This window comes from Ursus maritimus, unplaced genomic scaffold (assembly GCF_017311325.1).
Source record: "Ursus maritimus isolate PB19 unplaced genomic scaffold, ASM1731132v1 scaffold_20, whole genome shotgun sequence".
Taxonomy (NCBI): Eukaryota; Metazoa; Chordata; class Mammalia; order Carnivora; family Ursidae; genus Ursus; species Ursus maritimus.
This window is the reverse complement of record NW_024424453.1, coordinates 56,114,486-56,133,378: the sequence shown is the minus strand read 5'-3', so window position 1 is coordinate 56,133,378 and position 18,893 is coordinate 56,114,486. Positions and strand designations below refer to the sequence as shown.

At 41.4% G+C, this 18,893-nt stretch overlaps 1 protein-coding gene across 3 annotated transcripts in view; it reads left to right on the top strand.

Annotated features, from left to right (window-relative positions):
• Positions 1-18,893, top strand: part of ANO10 (anoctamin 10) — a 244,647-nt gene that overhangs the window by 177,467 nt on the left and 48,287 nt on the right. For 2 of the 3 annotated variants that reach the window (XM_040637033.1, XM_040637030.1), the window contains one exon: positions 8,605-8,721. The exons of the other annotated variant lie outside the window; for it this stretch is intronic. In XM_040637033.1, coding sequence (XP_040492967.1) covers positions 8,605-8,721 — 117 coding nt within the window. The remainder of the gene's footprint in view (positions 1-8,604; positions 8,722-18,893) is intronic. 3 annotated transcript variants of the gene reach the window in all.

Below are 18,893 nucleotides of genomic sequence, written 5' to 3'. Positions count from 1 at the left end.
GCGGCCCCGGTCTTTCTGTGACCCTGCCGATTCTGAAACCACACTGTCCCACCTAAGATTCCACCCTGCTTCACCACCTGAGCTCCTTTCAGGCAGGGATGGCTCTCACCAGAGCAGACTTCTGAAAGTTCTTCTCCCTGTTGTATATTTTTGCTTCCTTTGTCATATGCGTGTGTTTATTTCTGGGCTATCAATTCTGTTTCATTTACATCAATACTGTGCTGTTTGAATGCTATAACTTTGTACTGCAGTTTGAAATCAGGGAGTTTGGGACCTCCAGTTTTGTTCTTTCTCAGGATTGTTTTGGCTGTTTGAGGTCTTTTGTGGTTCCATAAAAATTTTAGAATTATTCTAGTTCTGTGAAAAAAAAATGTCATTGGAAATTTGATAGGCATTGCATTGAATCTGTAGATTGCTTTGGGTAGTATGGACATTTTAATAATACTAATTCTTCCAGTCCATGAGTGCAGAATATCTTTCCATTAATTTCTGTCTTCTTCAATTTATTTTATCAATGTCTTATAATTTTCTTAGTACAAGTCTTTCACCTCTTTGGCCAAATTTGTACCTAGGTATTTTATTCTTTTTTGATGCAGATGTAAATGGGTGGTCGTTTCTTGATTTCTCTTTCAGATAACTTGTTATTCGAGTACAGAAATGGAACAGATTTTTGTATAATTTTTTATCTGCAAATTTACAGAATCCATTTATTCTAGCAGTTTTTTTGGTGGCATCTTCAGGGTTTTCTATATATAACATCATGTCATCTGCAAATAGTGACAGTTTTACTTCTTCCTTTCCAATTTATATGCCTTTTATTTCTTTTTCTTGACTAATTGCTTCCTAGGACTTCCAGTACTGTGTTGAATAAAAGTGGGAATAGTGGTCATTTTGTCTTTGCTCCTGATCTTAGAGGAAAAACTTTCAGCTTTGCACCATTGAGTATGATGTCAGCTGTGGGTTTGTCATATAGGGCTTTTATTATGTTGAGGTACATTTCCTTTATACCCACTTTGTTGAGGGTTTTATCATAAACGGATGTCGAATTTTGTCAAATGCTTTTACTTCATCTCTTGAGATGATCATATGATTTTATCATTCATTTTGTTAATGTCATGCTGATTGATTTGCAGTTGTTGAATAATCCTTTCATCCCTGGAATAAATCCCACTTGAGCATGGTGTATGATCTTTTTAATGTATCTTGAATTCAGTTTGCTAATATTTTGTTGGTGGGGGAGTTTGCATCTATTTTTATCCCCAGCCTGTAATTTTCTCTTTTTTTGTGATGTCCTTGTCTGGTTTTGGGAGCAATGTAATGCTGGCCTCAGAAAATGAGGAAAGCTTTCCATATTCTTCAATGCTTTGGAAGAGTTTGAGAGGGGTAGGTATTAAATCTTATTTGAATGTTTGGTAGAATTCAGTAGTAAAGCCATTTGATCCTGGACTTTCATTTGTTGGGAGCTATTTGATTACTGATTCAACTTCTTATTAATAATCAGTCTGTTCCAATTATTCTATTTCTTCCTGATCCAGTCTGGAAGATTTTATGTTTCTAGGATTTTATCCATTTCTTCTAGGCTATCCAGTTTGTTGGCCTGTCATTGTTCCTATTGGTCTGTTATGATCCTTAGTATTTCTGTGGTATCAGTAACTTCTGTTCCATTTCTGATTTTATTTATTTGAGCCCTCTCTTTTTTTCTTGATGAGTGTAGCTAAAGATGTGTTAATATTGTTTATTGTTTCAAGGAATCTGCTCTTAGTTTCATTCATCATTTCTATTTTTAGTCTCGATTTCATTTACTCTGATCTTTATTATTTCCTTTCTTCTGCCAACTTTGGTCTTTATTTATTCTTTTTTTTTTTCTAGTTCCTTTAGGGTTTAAAGTTAAATGGTCAATTTGAATTTCTCTTGTTTCTTGAGGCAGGTCTATATTGCTATGAACTTCCCTCTTAGAACTGTTTTTGCTGGAACCCATAGATTTGGGTATGTTGTATTTCTGTTTTCCTGAGGTTTTTTTCTTAAGAGCCTAATTCCATAATTTTTTTTCAATCTTGGATCTATTAATCATTTCTTACTAAGTGACATTTGGCATGTAATTTGGTAATCAGCAGAGGATGCTTTTTTGGAGTTTCTTTTATTCAGTGGTGGCTAGGCTCTAAATGGAAAGAGGTAGCGTGGCTGACATTCCACTGTAGATATCAAATTAGCTTTTCAGAATTCTAAGAACTCATATCTAATTTGCATTTTATATTTCATAAGAGACAGGGCTGGGGACATGCTGCTACAAACACAGCTGCTACTGTCGATTGTGTCATAGTTTCTAATTTATATAAAATAAAAAAGTTCTGCTCACACTCTGTGCACCTGCCACAAGACTCTCAAGAGTTTGACCCCCCTGTGGTGACTGGAGGTGAGTGGCACTGGTGGCAGGGTAGGCAGTACTGTAGTTCTTGACAACACTTAGCTCTGAATGCTGATTTTCTCTGGTCTTGTCCTTTTCTTCTTTCCTAACTAAGACACCCTATAATCATTACTTGAAGCATGTTATGGGGAACTAACTTCTTTGTATTTATTACTTTTAAAATTCTGCCCATCTCCCCACCCTCCTCCCCACTGTTTCTTTTCTTCTTTGCTTTGTTTAGGATAAAATTTTGTGAATTTTACTTTAAAAGAAGATTGTCAATGAAGAATCACAGTCAGGACCCATAAAATGTCTTCTCTTTTCATAGACAGGCTATGAAAAGCCAACCCAAGTATTCATTTTTGAATATGTTTTTCTTCAAATCTGAATAGATTCACATTTTGTCTTAGGTTTGATTTATTTATGAAAACAAGTAGAAACAGCTAAAATGCCTTTTGCAATTTTTTTTTCTCAGTCCAATTAGCATACAGCAGTTCCCAGCCTTGAAACAGATTTGCTGTAGGGATTATATAAACAACATTTTAAAAATTGATTTTTTTGAAACATGGTGCTGTAACTGTTATTTAGGTTTCCAGGCTAGCCCACAAAACCTTACTTAATTCATCAACTTGAACTCTGGATCCTGGGTACAAGAAACCAGTAAAGAGAAGGCGATAGAGGCCAGATGTCTAATTTATCCTTTCCTGAGCATTGAGACAGTGTTAGTTGCTTTCTGCTTCTCTTTACTTCTCTTCCTCAAAGCCAGTACCCCACTGCTGAAGCTGCTGTGCATTTCCCCCCTACTTCTGAGCACTCAAGAGTATTGGGGGTGGGTGGAGGACAGAGAGTTTGCTAGCACCAGCTAATTAAATTAATTGACAGTTACCTGTGAATGGCAATGCTCCTTCACCCTCCCAGGGGTATGTTAAACCAAATAAGCCTATAATTGGTCTAACTTCTGGAGTGTTGCAAAGTGGAGTGGGGTGGGGGTTTGGAGCAGTGTGACAGAAGGTTTGAGGAGGGGAGGGTGGTGGAAGAAGGCCACCATCTAGGTGGTCTAGGTGTGTAAGTGCTCTCCTACATATTTGCAGAAGGAATGAATACAAAGTGATGGCCTTCACCACCTTCTTGGACCCCAGATTAAAAGCCAGACTCCCTGGGCTGCAAGTTGTTTGGTTTGGGTCTCTCTCCTGGGCGTATGGGCAGTTATAGCGAGGTGGGTTAGGAGCTTTGACATATGTAATTCCTTTGATTGTTGGTTCACAAACCCCCCCCCCCCCCCGGAGCTTCCTGGGTGAAATCTGAGCTGGCCTCTGAGTGCGAAGGGCAGGGAGAGGTGGAAGAAAGAGGCCGGCGCCTCCAGGTGGATAGGTGGCAGGTTTAATAGCAAAGGGAACTTACATACGAGGCTTGTTTTGGGCGGCAGCAAGAAGAGTGGATCCCTGCACCTGCTCACCACATCTTAAAAGTTTTTATAAACAGAGGCCTTCACTGGGTTTAGTCAACTATACCGTGCAGGTGTTCTCAGCACCACCTCACCATCTCAAGCCAATGTTCTTGTAGCAGCTTCTGGGAGCGGGAAAGGCAAGCCTCATTCCCACATTCCAAGGACGGGGAGGAAGTGAGAAGCCTCCAGTCCTCTGGGTCCAGCTGACAGGTACACTAGTAGTCATGTCTTCTCAGTGACCTTCCCCAGCTGTGAGGAACCCTTGCATTCTTTTTCACTGAAGTGGGTTTTTTTTTCTCTTATAAAAGTAATGCACAACATGCACCCCTATGTTTATAGCAGCATTATTTACAGTAGCCAGGATATGGAAGAAGCCCAAGTGCCCGATGGATGAATAGATAAGAAGATGTGGTATATATATGATGGAACATTATTCAGCCATAAAAAATAATGAAATTCTTGCCATTTGCAACAACATAGGGCTAAAGAGTTTTATGCTAAGCAAAATAAGTCAGTCAGAGGAAGACAAATACCATATGATCTCACTCGTATGTGGAATTTAAGAAACAAAACAAATGAACAAAGTAGGGGGAAAAGAAAGACAAACCAACAAACAGACTCTTAACTATAGAGAACAAACTGATGGTCATCAGAGGGGAGATGGGTGGGGGTGGGCTAAATAGGTGATGGGGATTAAGGAGTGCGCTTGTGGTGAGCACCGGGTGATGTATGGAAGTGATGAATCACTATATTGTACACTTGAAACTAATACTACACTCTATGTTAACTAACTGGAATTAAAGTAGAAACTTAAAAAATATAAAATGTGGGAAAGGAAAAAAAAGTAATGCATGTTTGTTAGAGACTGAAGATAAAGAGATTGCCCATATTGCAAACCATTCAAAGAAAACCATTGCCAAGATGTTGATATATTTTCTTCTAATCTAGTTAATAAAGTTGGCATTTTTGTTTTTGATCCTTAAGGCACTTTTTTTTTCCTGTAGATCATGAGGATCTGTTTTGAGGAAAGGGTACTTAGTGATGGTTTAAGATTAGGTCTGTAAAAGAAAAATAAGAACCCTATGGGATTGTCACCTGTCCTTCCTCATTTAAGTATGAATTGCCAATTCTGAACAATAAATTTCTTTCAAAATTCTTCTCTTCTTTAAAATTAGTGCCCCCAATGCCTTTGATTCCTCAGGTCAGGCCTCCCTCCTCAGTGTGACAACGTCAGACCTCCCATATGGCTAAACCCCTGCCTTGCACAGTGGCCTGGTCTGTGCCTTAGACTTTTCCTCCCAGAGCCTTCACCTTGTACCATTCTCTCAATTCCTTCTCCCAAAACATTTTAGCATTCAAGACTTAACCTTTAAAACCAAAACAGCTTGCTAGCCTAGGTCTTCCTCCAGCTACCTCCTCATCTCTTACTCTCCCTTCCTCCAGACTTTCTGAACCCTGTTGATGGCCCTCCTTCCTCCAGCCTTGCTTCCCAGGCCTTTCTCCGTCCATGTTGGTCTTGCTTCTGTGACCTCCATTCAGCTGAAACCACTCCCACCAGGGTCATCAAAGGCCCCTTAGAGGTTAAAGCCAAAGGTTTCTCCCCAGCCTCCATGTACTTGACCTTCCAGTACCCACCTTAACTGGTTTCTTTCTCTCCCCTTTGCTTCTGTAACCCCAGAAATTCCCTGATTTCTGCCTACCCCCACGTGCTGCTTCTTAAGCTACTTTTCAGACCTCTCCCTCTGCTCATCACACCTGGTACATTCCTCCAATTCCATCCTGTGCCAACTTCTTGTCTCATCTCATTTTATCTCCCTCACTGTGCATCCCTGCGAATCTCACCCTTTCCTATGACATTATGTGCCACTTATGCACACACCCCAGCAACTCCCAGATGTTTGCCTCCAGCCCTGTTGTGAACATGAGACCCTTCTACCCCACTGCCTGCTGAGCATCTCTACTCAGATTTCCCAAGGACACCTAAAAGTCTGTAGGCCACGCAGACCCTCTCCCTCCAGCCTCCTCCTCATCCTGCGCACATCATCATGGAGGAGCTGTGGAGGCCTGTCTGGTCCTCTGCTGGTCAACCCTCCGTTCATTCCAGGAGGCTCCATGCCATTGTTCTCATGCACACCAGCTCACCCTGATGACCCGCCTGCACTCTGCAGCCTCCACATTTGTCCACTCTCCGTGCCACGAATGGAGACATCTGAGTCCGTCATTCCTGTGTTGGCACCTTCAGTGCCTCCTCACGCCTCACTCAACTCCTGTGTCATCCAATTCCTGGGTGCCTCCACGGTGCCTCTCTCCTCAACCCCACCATCCCTTTGTGTATTTATTCTCTCTCTGGGAACACTCCTCCCCTTTCCTAGCCAACTCCTCATCCTGCATGTCTCTGCTAACATACTTCCCTCAGGAAGCCCTCTCCAAACTCCTAAAAACTGGGATAACTGCCAGTCTGTGGGCTCTTGTCCCATGTGTACTGGGCAGGACCACTCATGCATGGCCTTAGGGGATGGCCCATAATTACTCGTCTCCTCCTCTAGACTGTGTGCCGGGACATCATCTCTTTCTCTGTAGAATCCTCCAACACATGACCCATGTGTAGCACACTAGTCTCTAATAAATGTGAGAGGATGGACACAGCACTACCTCCCTCTGGCTTTCGTGGTGCTGGTAGCCCGCTAAGGAGTATTCAGCTGTGTGGTTTGCGTGGAACTCTTCAAGGAGCGTAACCCTGGAGGTGTTCAGTGGGAAGTTAAAAGCTTAAAATAAGGTCTATTAGGAACTATTTTGCAAATATAGTTCAAAGAATTGATCTCTCTACATTTGGGCCTTTAAAAACATTTAGTATAAAATAATTTTAGGAAAACAAACTACAGAACTACTCATAAAAACTTACTGCTATGTAAGTGTTTTAACCATGTTAAAATGACTTCCACTATTAACAGATATTATCTAATAAATTCCAATTCATTCATGAGTGTTATGAACATTTTGTGCGGCATCTATGAGCACTGAGGTCTGTGGCAGCCTTGCTTGGTTGCCCAGTAACTGGTCCTGGTTCCCAAAGGAGAGTTGACACCTCTTACAGACACCTTGTTTCCAAGGGAAGACCTTGGCAGGGTCTTTTTTCTCACCGGTTCCCTCCAAGACTCCAAAGAAGAGAAAATGGTTACAGATTTTTTAGGCGAGATGGAAAGAGGCCAGTGACTGGCTCATGGTGGTGTTCTGGCAGTTTGAGGACACCCCATTTCTGGAAAACGTGGAAGATTTCTTTTCATCTGCTCATTTGTTTATTTCTTGTCTAGTATTTCTATTGAAGAGGTTAAGTCTTATATAAAATTATGTGTCAGTACTCCAATGGAATAAAATAATGACACAGTATACCTTTTTTTAATTATTTATTTGTTCTTTGTAGATTTTATCCAGGTTCCTGTTAATTTAATTCAATTAGTTCAGACTACAACAAATGATGTCACCTGATCAGTGCTGTGTTATCTACTACTTTTCACACTGTAGATACTTAATCAGTACCCTGCAGGTATCCTTTTTGGTCCCAGCAGTCACACTTCGGTGAAGACTGCCTGGCCCTGGCCCACTCCACATCTCTTGTTAGTACCAGGAGCTCCTGGCCTGTCCTGGGGCTCTGCCCATTTCCAGATCTTTGTATTGGATTATCACTTATTCTGGCATGATGCTGATTTCCTTCATTATTTCATGCCTCTCCCAGTAGGTATCCACATGGTATTCATCCTTCATCCTCCTTTTGAAAATATCACAGTAAGGGGTTCATTTAATTTTTTTAAGCTGTCCTCTTTTTCTGTCAATAATTCAATGCAACATTTCTTAGAGGCTCTTCCATTTCCTTTGCTGATTTTCAAAATGCCTTTTAATCATTTCTTACCTTTAAGAATAATTTCACAGGTTTTAATATTTAGTAATTCATGCTGTCATCAAAGAGGCAACTTTATTCTTCTCATTGTTCAGACTTCCATGGGTGTTGATCCTGGATCACAAGATGATACTCGAATTGCAGAAGCATCAGTAGGTTGAGGCCATGCATCTGAAAAGCAGGCTTACCAGTGGAAACAATCCTGTTGGCTTAATCTGTTCTGCAGAGAAAAAAAAGCTTAATTATAAACCTCATATCATTATGGTATAGAAAAACTCTGTATAATTTTGGTGCAGAAGTGTTCTAAACTTCCCATGTTATAATGGATACACTCTACATTTCTGTGTACCTGCCCTACAGTATGTGGGGTCAGTAGCGTAAGGAAGCACATTACAACCAATCAATTCATCAATATTTATTGATTATCATTTCATGAAAGAAACTGCACCAGACACTTGTGGGGGTGCAGAGGATTCACGGCACTTGGTGTTGAAGACACTGTATGTTTCACATAACTCAACCTGAAGCGTAGCACAGGGAAGATGTTATTGGGCAAAGAATAGAGTGAGTCTGCCAGTGTTGTATGCTAAGATACACTGCAAAAGTAGACACAGGTGGAAAACAAAAACATCTCGTGAAAGACTTTTCAGAGTAGATTTCATTTTTCTGTAAAACACTGAAAATAACATAGGAAATCAATTTAAGGGATGGGCCTGGTTGATCTCTGATAATGACAGGCCGGTCATTAGAAATTACCCAAGACTAATGAGAAGAATCACAGATTGCTTAGGTCCTGTTTTGTCTCATTGCACATGGGGCCTAATGGGGCATATCAAATGTACTCTTTCTTGTTTTCAGCATGCACTCCTGGCTTTCAAGTTTATACTTGCATTTGCCATACCTGATAAACCACGGCATATCCAGATGAAACTGGCCAGATTGGAGTTTGAGTCTTTGGAGGCACTCAAGCGGCAGGTAAGGGCAACTGTCCTGAAAATCAGTGTATGTCTTTAGCAAATCCTAGGGGCCGTAATTTAGAGAACTCACTGTCAGCATTTCCTTCAGCCTTGACGTTACTAGCTTAAATAAAAACTGAAGACTCCAGTTTAGGATGGCATAACAAAACCAAAATCCTAATAATATGAGCAATGAATAGATTGAAAGAACTAAATTAAGCAAAACAAAAATATCTGAGCAATGTTAAAGAGTAGAGCTAGCATTCAGTGTAAGAACAAGACTGGAATTTCCAAGAATCATCCTGGGGCAGCCCCCACGGTTTCTAAGCCTGCCTCCTACAGAAACATGAAGCAAGGAGAAGTGAGTAAATAGAATCTTGCATAATATCTTGCAGAGATGAGGAAGAATGAGAAAGTGTGGGCAAAAGCAGCAAAAATGCCATGAAAGTAGAAACTTCTTTCCAGGGATTTCCACATTATACTAGAGGCGATGCTGGAGGTCTTCATTTTGACTTTGTGCTTGCAGCGGAGTGCGAGCAGGAAGACAGAGACTCCTCCATGCCCAGAGCTAGTTCTCTCTAGTGAGAGATATGTAGGAATTAAACCAATGAGAAAATTAGTAAGGCAGTTATCATCTGAGGGGACAAGCTGGACCTGGATTTTTTTTTTTTTTTAAGATTTTATTTATTTATTTGACAGAGATAGAGACAGCCAGCGAGAGAGGGAACACAAGCAGGGGGAGTGGGAGAGGAAGAAGCAGGCTCATAGCAGAAGAACCTGATGTGGGGCTCGATCCCACAACTCCGGGATCACGCCCTGAGCCGAAGGCAGGCGCTTAACCGCTGTGCCACCCAGGCACCCCTGGACCTGGATTCTGACCCTCACAGTCCATTAGGCTTCCAAATCACCTTGTACAGGAATATTTCCTTTGATGTTTGGGGAGCTGGGAGGAAAAAAATTGCAAGGAGGACACCCCCCCCCCAAGCTGACCCTCTGAGAGAAACAAGGGCTCCAGGATAGTGCACAAGGTGGGAGGCCTCACACTGGAGCAGAATGTGTCCCTGATTAGGCAGGGTGTCCCCAGGATAAGACTTGAGGTGAGAGTACAGAGAAGAAGGAGAGGTGCAGGTCCACCAGCTGGGCGCAGCAGGGAAGAAGGCTTGATGACTACCTTTTGGTTTCCGAGGTGCGGGCCCAGTGTGTTTGTACCTTAAATTAAAGCGCACGCGTCATGCTCCGCAGCGAGCCACCAGAAGCACTCACGGCAGTGTCAGGAAACCCATTACCACCGCTGGTACTTCCTATGGTGCCGGGGCTGCCGACCAGTGCACTTCTACCAGAGGTAGAAGTGAGAAGGTTAAGTAACCTGCAGGAGGCAAGTGTGTCACTCCTTGAAGATTCAAACGTTGTAAATCTAAAAATCACCAGATACGTTATTGGACATAATAGAAAACTTGGTAAGGTGGTAGGTTACAAGGTTTATCTAAAATTATTTGTTTCCTTTCACAAGACATGATAGCCATTTGAAAATATTATTGAAGAAAAATTCCCGTTTACCAAAGGAGCCAAAATAGAAAACCTTTAGTAATTTATAAAAACAATGTGGATAATCTAGATGAGGAATATTTTTAAAACTCTGCTGGGGCCAAAAGATTCAGTCTTGTGAAAATGTGATGGCAATTCAAGTATATAGAAATAAGCATTTGAGACTAGCAAGGAGATTTCTGAAGAAGAAGAAAAACAAGGCCTTTAGTTCTGCCAGATATTAAAATGTATTCTGAATAATACAATAGTTATAGTAATTAAATCCATTTTGAATTAGGAAAGAGATAGATCAGTGGAACAGAGCAGAGAGCCTGTAAATGGACCCAAATAAAACCAAGACTTTAGCTTATGGTAAAATTAACATTCTGTGGTAGTGGGGAAAAGAAGGGTTGTTTGTTACATGGTCTGATGACAGACAATTATTCGGGAAAATTATTACACTTTGTTTTACCTCATTCCTTACGCACCTCTCGCCACCACCCTCCTGCAATGTTCAGACAGGTAAGAGACATAAAAAGTATGGCAATTTAAAACTTCTAGATGACCAAAAAAACCTCAAAAGATAAATTGGACAAACTGGGGAAATATTTGTAACATACGAAAAATGGTTAGTATCTTTAATTCAAGCAGCATTTTGATAAATCCATTAAAAAAGACACAACCCAGTAATCAAAGCATAACGTAGGAAGAGGTGCTCAACCTCTCTCACAATTAAACCTAAGTTCAAGCAACAGTGAAACATGACATTTTACTCACTCTGTTGGCAAATGCTAGTTGATGACCTGTTCTTGCCCAGTGTGAGGAAATGGACACTTTTCTATACTCGACAGAAGTGTAAATTGGCTCAGCCTCTCTAGAAAGCAATTGAATCAAAATTTAGATTACCCTCCAACCAGAATGACTCTTGCTAGGGTAACGGTTATAACTGCAAAGTGGACCAATATAACGTTGTCAAAGCATTTCTATTAGCAAGAACCCAGACACAACTAAACTCAGTAGGAGACAGTTTTAAACAATTATAGTATGATAATGGTTTCACATGAGAACGTTCTATGAACCTACTTTTTTAAAAAGATGTCTTTGTGCTGGGGTGTGTGTTGTGTGCATGTGAATGTATGTGCATGCATGACTGTATTTGCCATTTTAGTAGGTAGAGAAAGCAAGATACAGATGAGTTTCAGTTAAATTTTGAAGAAGGGAAGGAAGGGATGAGAAATGGGTGAATGCACACACGTGTGTTTTTTTTCCTAGAAGGGCTTCTGGAAAACCCGGTACAGTAGCTGCCTTTGAGGAAAAATTAAGATATCTCGGGGCGCATGAGTGGCTCAGTCAGTTAAGTGTCTGCCTTCGACTCAGGTCATGATCCTGGGGTCCTGGGATCGAGCCCCACATCGGGCTCCCTGCTCAGCGGGGAGTCCGCTTCTCCCTCTCCTTCTGCCCCTCCCCACTGTTTGTGTTCTTTCGTGTTCTCTCTCTCTCTCAAATAAATAAAATGTTTTTTAAAAAATGAAAATAACTCTTTTCACATACAGCTTGAATTTTCTGACCATGCACATGTACTATTTGTTTAAGGGCAATAGGAATTGTTTGGGAGAGAGGTGATTTGCATTTGTTATCTGTATACTTTCTGCATTTAAAACACTCATGTGAGTAAATGAGGAATAAAGTCCTCCCTCATGTTTGAATAATTCCTTAAATTCCCTCATGCCATTTTCAGACACACCTGAGCACATCCTTCACACATTCTTCCTCCTCTTTCCTTGTTCTTTTTACAAACATTCATATGCTTTGGTTTTTTTCTTAGAAAAAAAATTTAAGGACCAGGTGAAATGTTTGGAGTAAAATTTATTTTCATATAATATGGATTTTACACATGAAGTTTGAGGGGATGAATTGAATGTGGAAGCGTAGAGGCGAAGTGAGGCAAAGTGGGATTTGTCCTCAGTGAACCTTAGGTGGGGTCAGGGTGAAACCAAGGCTGAGGGCAGACCAACCTGAATTTGGTACCCAACTCAGTATTTCAAAGTACTTGTTCAACTCCCATCTAAAGGAGAGGCTGAAACCATAGGGGTGAGGGGCAGAGCACAGTCCCTTCGCATAGCCAAGTTCCTTAAACTTGTGAGGAGCCTGTGAGCACAGACAATTATAAGGGCTTCAATGTTCAGATCCCCAATTTATATGTGTCCTCTTTCGTAAAATGTTATTGTAGGAGGCCTGGGTGCCCTGTGGTCCTGGCTGTCCCGGGCCACACCACCTCTCTGCCTACAGCTGTCCTCCCCTGCTTAGCAGAAGGAAGGCACCCTACCCAGTGCCTTAACCCCAGGGTGAAAGCCTCACAGCTGAGAGAGAGAGCCTTACAACATGGAGGTATCAGAGGCTAAACTGTGTTCCATAAAGGTTGCATAAAGGCACCCCAATCTCCTGCCTGCCAAAACCAAATCCATCTCTTTAAAAGATGCATTTCCAAAATGTATCCAGGAATTTATGCCCAATAATTGCTTATCAATATGTATACTGAATTTATGTAATTTTTATCATTTATGCAGCAGTCATAACTATAATGACCAATTGGTCCAGAAGAAAATTTTAAAAACTTATATTAAGACTTAGAGTCACGGGAAATTTTTTAAACTTTTAAATTTCCGTTTATGAACATATTAGTGAAGTTAAGTATGACCGTAATTGATACTTTCAAGCAAAAATATATATATTTTATTAGGATAAAATTCTTTGGAAAAAATGGCAAGGAAATAGGATTTCAAAGAGGAGAAAAAGGAAAAACATGAAATTGTTACTATTAATTAAGAGGATATTCACCTACTTTTTAAATAGGTAATGGTGAGCACCATATCCCTATGCTATTTCATAGAATTTCTTAGACATCTTTAAAAGAGTAACCAAATTGTTTGTTTTTAGTATTTGTAGTATGCAAATATGCAATATTTGTAGTAAGCTAGCAAAAACATTTTTACAATTACTTAGTTTATAGTGTAGATTTTAGATGTCAATGTAAAATTTTGTGGGAGGGCACGTAGCACCCAAAAATTTTAGGGCTTATGTAAGCAAAAACACATTTTAATTGACTGCATTGTCTTTGGAAGAGTTTTGGTAAATCGGGTTTCTGCATCAGTTGCATTTCTAGTGATATTCCGTGGATCGGGGCTGGCCAGCAACTCCCTGGCCATGTGTATGCACCTAAACTCTGTGTCAAGGTGAGATCCTGCTCCCCGCTAGTAAGGCTTTCCTCTCGCTCAGGGTTTCACGTTGTCATGTACTTGTCTAAAAAGTGAAGGGTCTGTGATGATGTTGGATATTAACACATCTCGTATTACTAAATGTATTTACCTACAAGTCCTACTGCAGAGCTGTTATACTTGTTTTGTTGGGGGAAGTGGCTCATAGGTGTGAGTGTTTGCTGTGGAACATGGCTAAATGATCTCTCAGGTCTCAACTCCTGCCTTCCTGTCTTCAGATACACTCTACCTAACAGCAAAGCAAAGCCCTAATTCAAAGGCAGAATTTATTTACATGCATCATCATTGAAAAAAGAAGCACTAACCAAAATTCTGTCTCGTGTTTATTTATTTACTTACTTACTTACTTATTTTTAAGTAAGCTCTATGCCCAACTTGGGGCTTGAACCCACCACCCTGAGATCAAGAGTTGCATGCTCTACCAACTGAGCCAGCCAGGTACCCCTCCCCGTCTCACATTATTTTAGAGGAAGAAAAAATCCAGGGTCACCTGGGTGGCTCGGTCGGTTAAGCATCTGACTCTTGGTATCAGCTCAGGTCTTGATTTCAGGGTCTTGAGTTCAAGCCCCACATTGGGTTCCACACTGGGCATGGAGCCTACTTAAATAAAAATTAATTAAAATAAATTTTAAACATTTTAAAAGAAGAAAACAATCTAAAAGATTTAAGTCTCTTTGGGTTTTTTTCTTCTGAAGACATAGACGTGATTCTCGGATTAGTATCACCTTCTAAGAAAACATGATTTTGGTGCTGATTTTGCTATTAAGGTTCTGGAGGGACAGAAATGTCTTGCAGGCTTTGACTCATTATATTTATCAAATGCCTTCAAACAGAATATTCTAACTTGTCATAGCTAGCTTGCACTAAAGGTGATTTTAAATCTGTGCATGTGTGGCTCAAATGCGTCCAATCCATCAAGTGGACAGGAGGCAGTGATGAGCGCTGTAGTCAAGGTTTCCTAGGGTCTTGAACTGCAAACCACATAAAGGTATTCCCCTCTCCAAGACTTGTTTGTTAAAGTTATAATCTGAGAATGAAAGGTCCAGGATAAAAGCTGGGCGGAAGAGCCCATGCCAGCTGCCCCTCTCTTGTTGTCCTGGCTGGCCCAGGGCTTTGTTGTGTGGTCGGCGCTGCTGCTAGGGCCTTGCAAGTTCATGCTGCTGTCAGTCCGGCAAAGATTGTTATTACACTGCCTGTTTAGTCTCACTGTCCAGGGGTCCGAAGAAGCCCAAAAGGTCCTAGATATGAAAGGTCACCCACCAAGTGCTTTTCAAAAACTCAGATTAACGGGCAGCTCTTCAGTTTACTTACTGAACTATTGACATTTCTAAGATATAGAATTTTTCTTATTTTTCTTTAATCTGACATTTAACCATCTGCTTTGTAAATAAGTGGAGCCTCAATTCACTGGGCTATTCCCATGTATCAAAGCCAGAGAGAGCTTCTGCTGTGTCCCCTGGTTAGTTGGTGGGCCCAGGTCAAAAATGGAGTTCTTGAAGACATATTTAGGAGTAAGTCTCATTAATGCCTAGCCTGTCCTCTGACATTTTCACTGTTAAGTGACCAGAAATTGATAGTAAATTGGTCAATAGAAACGATTGTTTATGAATAATTAGTATATTATGTTTGATTTTCATTTGAATTGCTACTTTTCAATTCAGGTTCCCATTTTATGGACAAAACATGACAGAAATTTAAGTCATTGGACAGTTCTTAAATTGGGTTATGCATCTCGAACATAGAACTGTTGAAAGATACATGTGCCTGGGCCCCACACCTGAAGAGTCAGATTCCCTAGATCTAAGGTGGGGCCCATGCACCTACATTTAAAAAGCCCTTCCTATTGCTCCAAACCCCCCACCCCAATCCTCAGCCCCCCGCAAAGATAGATCCCAAGCATGATCAGGTGATTGCCAAGAACAAGCGAGGTCTGACCATAAATGAGGCAGGTAATCTCTTTGCCCCTCAATGTTTTGTTTTATAAAATGAAAAGTCTGGATTGCACAGTCTGTGGAAAGGCCCAGAAATCTGCGTTTGTGCCCAGCAGTGGTTCTAATGCAGGAGACCTGGAGCCCATTTGGAGAAGTGCTCTGTGGGTCCTAGTTATTGCTCTCAGAGGTGCGATGGGAAGAATGGAGGAAAGGAGAGGTACTGGGAACAGTTCCTTCTTCTGTGTCAGGTGGAAGCTATGGCATTTCTAAATATATAATCAAGTTAGATGTACTTGAAGGTTAGAGGCAAACTGGGGAAAATAAAACTGTTTGCTTTGCAGAGGGCATTTTCAAAGAATCAGGCTTCAGTTGGTGAGACCTTTGCGAAGAATTCTAGACGGTAAATATCATCCTAGCGATGCCCTTTCATTTCTTTTCAAATTGATTTACTCAATTCTGGATAATTTTGAGATTTAATTAAAAATAGGAAGGAGTCACTCAGTGTCCTGGAGCACAAGGACACCACGTCCTCAGTATAGTCACCACTTAAACTGGCCCCTGGGCAGCCAGCCGTCCCAGAGCCAAACACCTACAGAAGCCAGAATGCTGGGTCCAAACGCAGGTTCGAGAAAGATAACAGCCCCAGAAATCAGTCACAAAGAACAAGATAAGGACTTTAAGAGGACACCACAGTGCTAATTATAGCCCTCAAGGGCCTCAGTCAGGTGTGGGACCTTGCCAGCTGGGCCATCTGGGCCAGCAGCCATAAGTAATGTCTTTGTTTCCTAGGGCTAAGTGTATTTAAACCATTTCCAGCATTTACCAATAGCCTCTGAACTTCTCTTCCCTGCATCTGTGCTCTCAAGTTGTGGTAGATAAATAAACATTTTTAAGGGCAAGTTAAAAGTTTCACAGTCTGAACGAAGGTGCTAAAGCATTTGGCTATTGGATATGTAATCACAAGCTGGTTTGCCAACATGTGGTTCAGAAGGATATGAGCCCAGAGAAAGAATCGGCTTCCAAGAAAGCTAGTGGCAGACGGTGTTGGAACCTCAGTCCTTGGGGAAGGATGGTCCATAGCCCAGGGCCCCAAGCCAGGTCCTGGCCTAGTAAGCTACATTGCTCTGAGACTTGGGGTGGCCCCTCCGAGCTGACCTCTCCCTTTCTCCTATGTTGTCATCTCCCCAACACAACGAGGCCCTGGGAGGTAGTGCCTACCACGTATGGTCAGAGTGAGGCCTGAGTGAGACAGTGTGAGTAAGACACAGTGTGAAGCTGGCCAGTTAGGGGAGTTGGGACAGGTAAGGACTAGCTTGTGCTTGGGTGCCCTGCATTACTGGGTGAGCCAGGCAGTAATTCTGGGGAAAATGGTGCCATGAAACCAGATTAGCTGACAAGTCACCATTCCACCTTTGTAGCAACCCCACCTGTTTTCATGGCTTGCACACAGCTGGGCAGTAGTAATAGCAGAGGGAAGTAAGGCTGGCATGCGGTGGTGGTCATGTGAGCCAGTCACTGCTCTAAGCCTCTGTGTGTGCAGTGACCCCCCCGAATGGTTCCTGGCCTAGGTTCTGTTAGCCATTTGTGTGTGATTTCTCTCCAATCCACGCATGATACTTCTTCACAGAAGATCAGTGCTTTAATGAATACTGGCTCTCTGTGTCTCTTCAGCCCCCTCTCCTGTTCTTCCTCTTCCTTTCAGGTCTGGTAGGATGCACTGCTCATGGATTCCCAAGTACTGCTGCTCCGTTGTAACTGACCCCCCGTGCACCTCCCCTCCACCCTCAGCTTCACACACCTCACCTTCAAGGGGGAGCGCTCCCTTCTCTGTGAGGCATAGGGGCCTGGTGCCCACTTCTGTGCATTCCCCCGCTATACTTGACCAGGTGGTTCTTTACTCCCGAGTTCCCTCATCCTGCACAGGGCCTCATGCCCGGTAGACTCTGAATAAATCTCCACCCCATCAAACTAAGTTTGTTGACTCATGCATAGTTCAGAAGCTAATATATTAAGTAAATGACAAGTGATGTCCTTGGACGAGAAAAGAGGAATCTTAAAATAGGTACTCTGGCAAAAATGGAAACAGTTAGGTCATATGCCTTTCTGGGATCACTAGGGAAGAGAACGCACTCTGAGGATTTGCGTCCAAGCACTTTATAAGGTCCCCATACCCGGCCTTGATAAAGCTCAAATTCTATTTTTTTTTTTTTCAAAAAGACTGTGGTTGATATCAGTAACAGTCATGGCTCCAAGAAGATGGTAAAATACACCCAAATCAAGCCAGATAGAATTCTAAAGTAGTTTCTACTTTGCAAAATTCAGACTCTGGAACAATCCTCTCCTTACCACTGATGTGTAGACATTTCTTTCCCCTGCCTTTTCTGTTCTCACTAGAGAAAAAATGCTGTAAAGTACACAGAGTCATGCAGACATTAAAATAAGATGCTTCACTAAAGCTCTAGAAGGCCTCTGATCATTTTTGTCTTCCCTAGTAAACAATCCGTAGAAATTGTTACTTATCTCATTCCCCCGGTTTTCTAAGCAAAATTTTAACTTTGTAAATCTTAATTATTTTCCCAGATGTAAGAAACATAGCCAAATCGGAACCAGATTTATTTTTACTTGTGGAAATTACTGAGTAGGCCATGAAACAGAATAATATTTAGCATTTTCCTAGCCAGCATGTGAGTAAACGAGGAGCAGTGTGGGCAGAAGGGGCCTGGAAACTCAGTTCCATCCTCTGCAGAAGGGCCTCGAGTTCACTGTGCTGTAGGAGTACCACCCTGTGCTTTGGACCAGGGTCACATTTGTCATGAAAATGTGTCTGTATTTGTGAAGAAAAAAGGACATCTTATACCAAATTATCCTAGATATTTCAGAATGCTTTAAACTTTATATATAGATGTATATATATAGTTTTTTCTGGTATAATTAACATACAGTGTTATATTAGTTTCAGGTGTACAATATAGTGATTCAACAATTCTGTACATTACTCAGTGCTCCATCACAAGAAGTGTACTCTTAATCTCTTTTACTTCTTTCACCCATCAAAACTATATATTTTAAGAGGAAAAATATATATTCTGGTAAGATACTAAAAGTTCTAAGAGTTCTAATCTCAGACTCTGGACTAGAGTAATAGTTACATTGCTTTGCGGGCCAGCATGTGTGGGAGCAGGGTTTTCTTTTCCAGGAAAATGCCTGGGCTATTATGATGCAGCTATTTACTTTTTTTGTTTAACCGTGTATTCTAGGATATTAAAGATTATGTTGGCTCACTGAGGTCAAAGATATTTGTCTGTGACCACCAGACTAGAAGCTTCGTAGGGACAGGGTTACTCCAGACGCAGAATTTGTATTTGTTGAATGAGTGAATCAGTAATTAAATAAGCATCACTATGGTCAAAGCCCCATCTCTTTGTGCCTTTCTCTGTTACCAAATTGTAGTCTTTTGACTT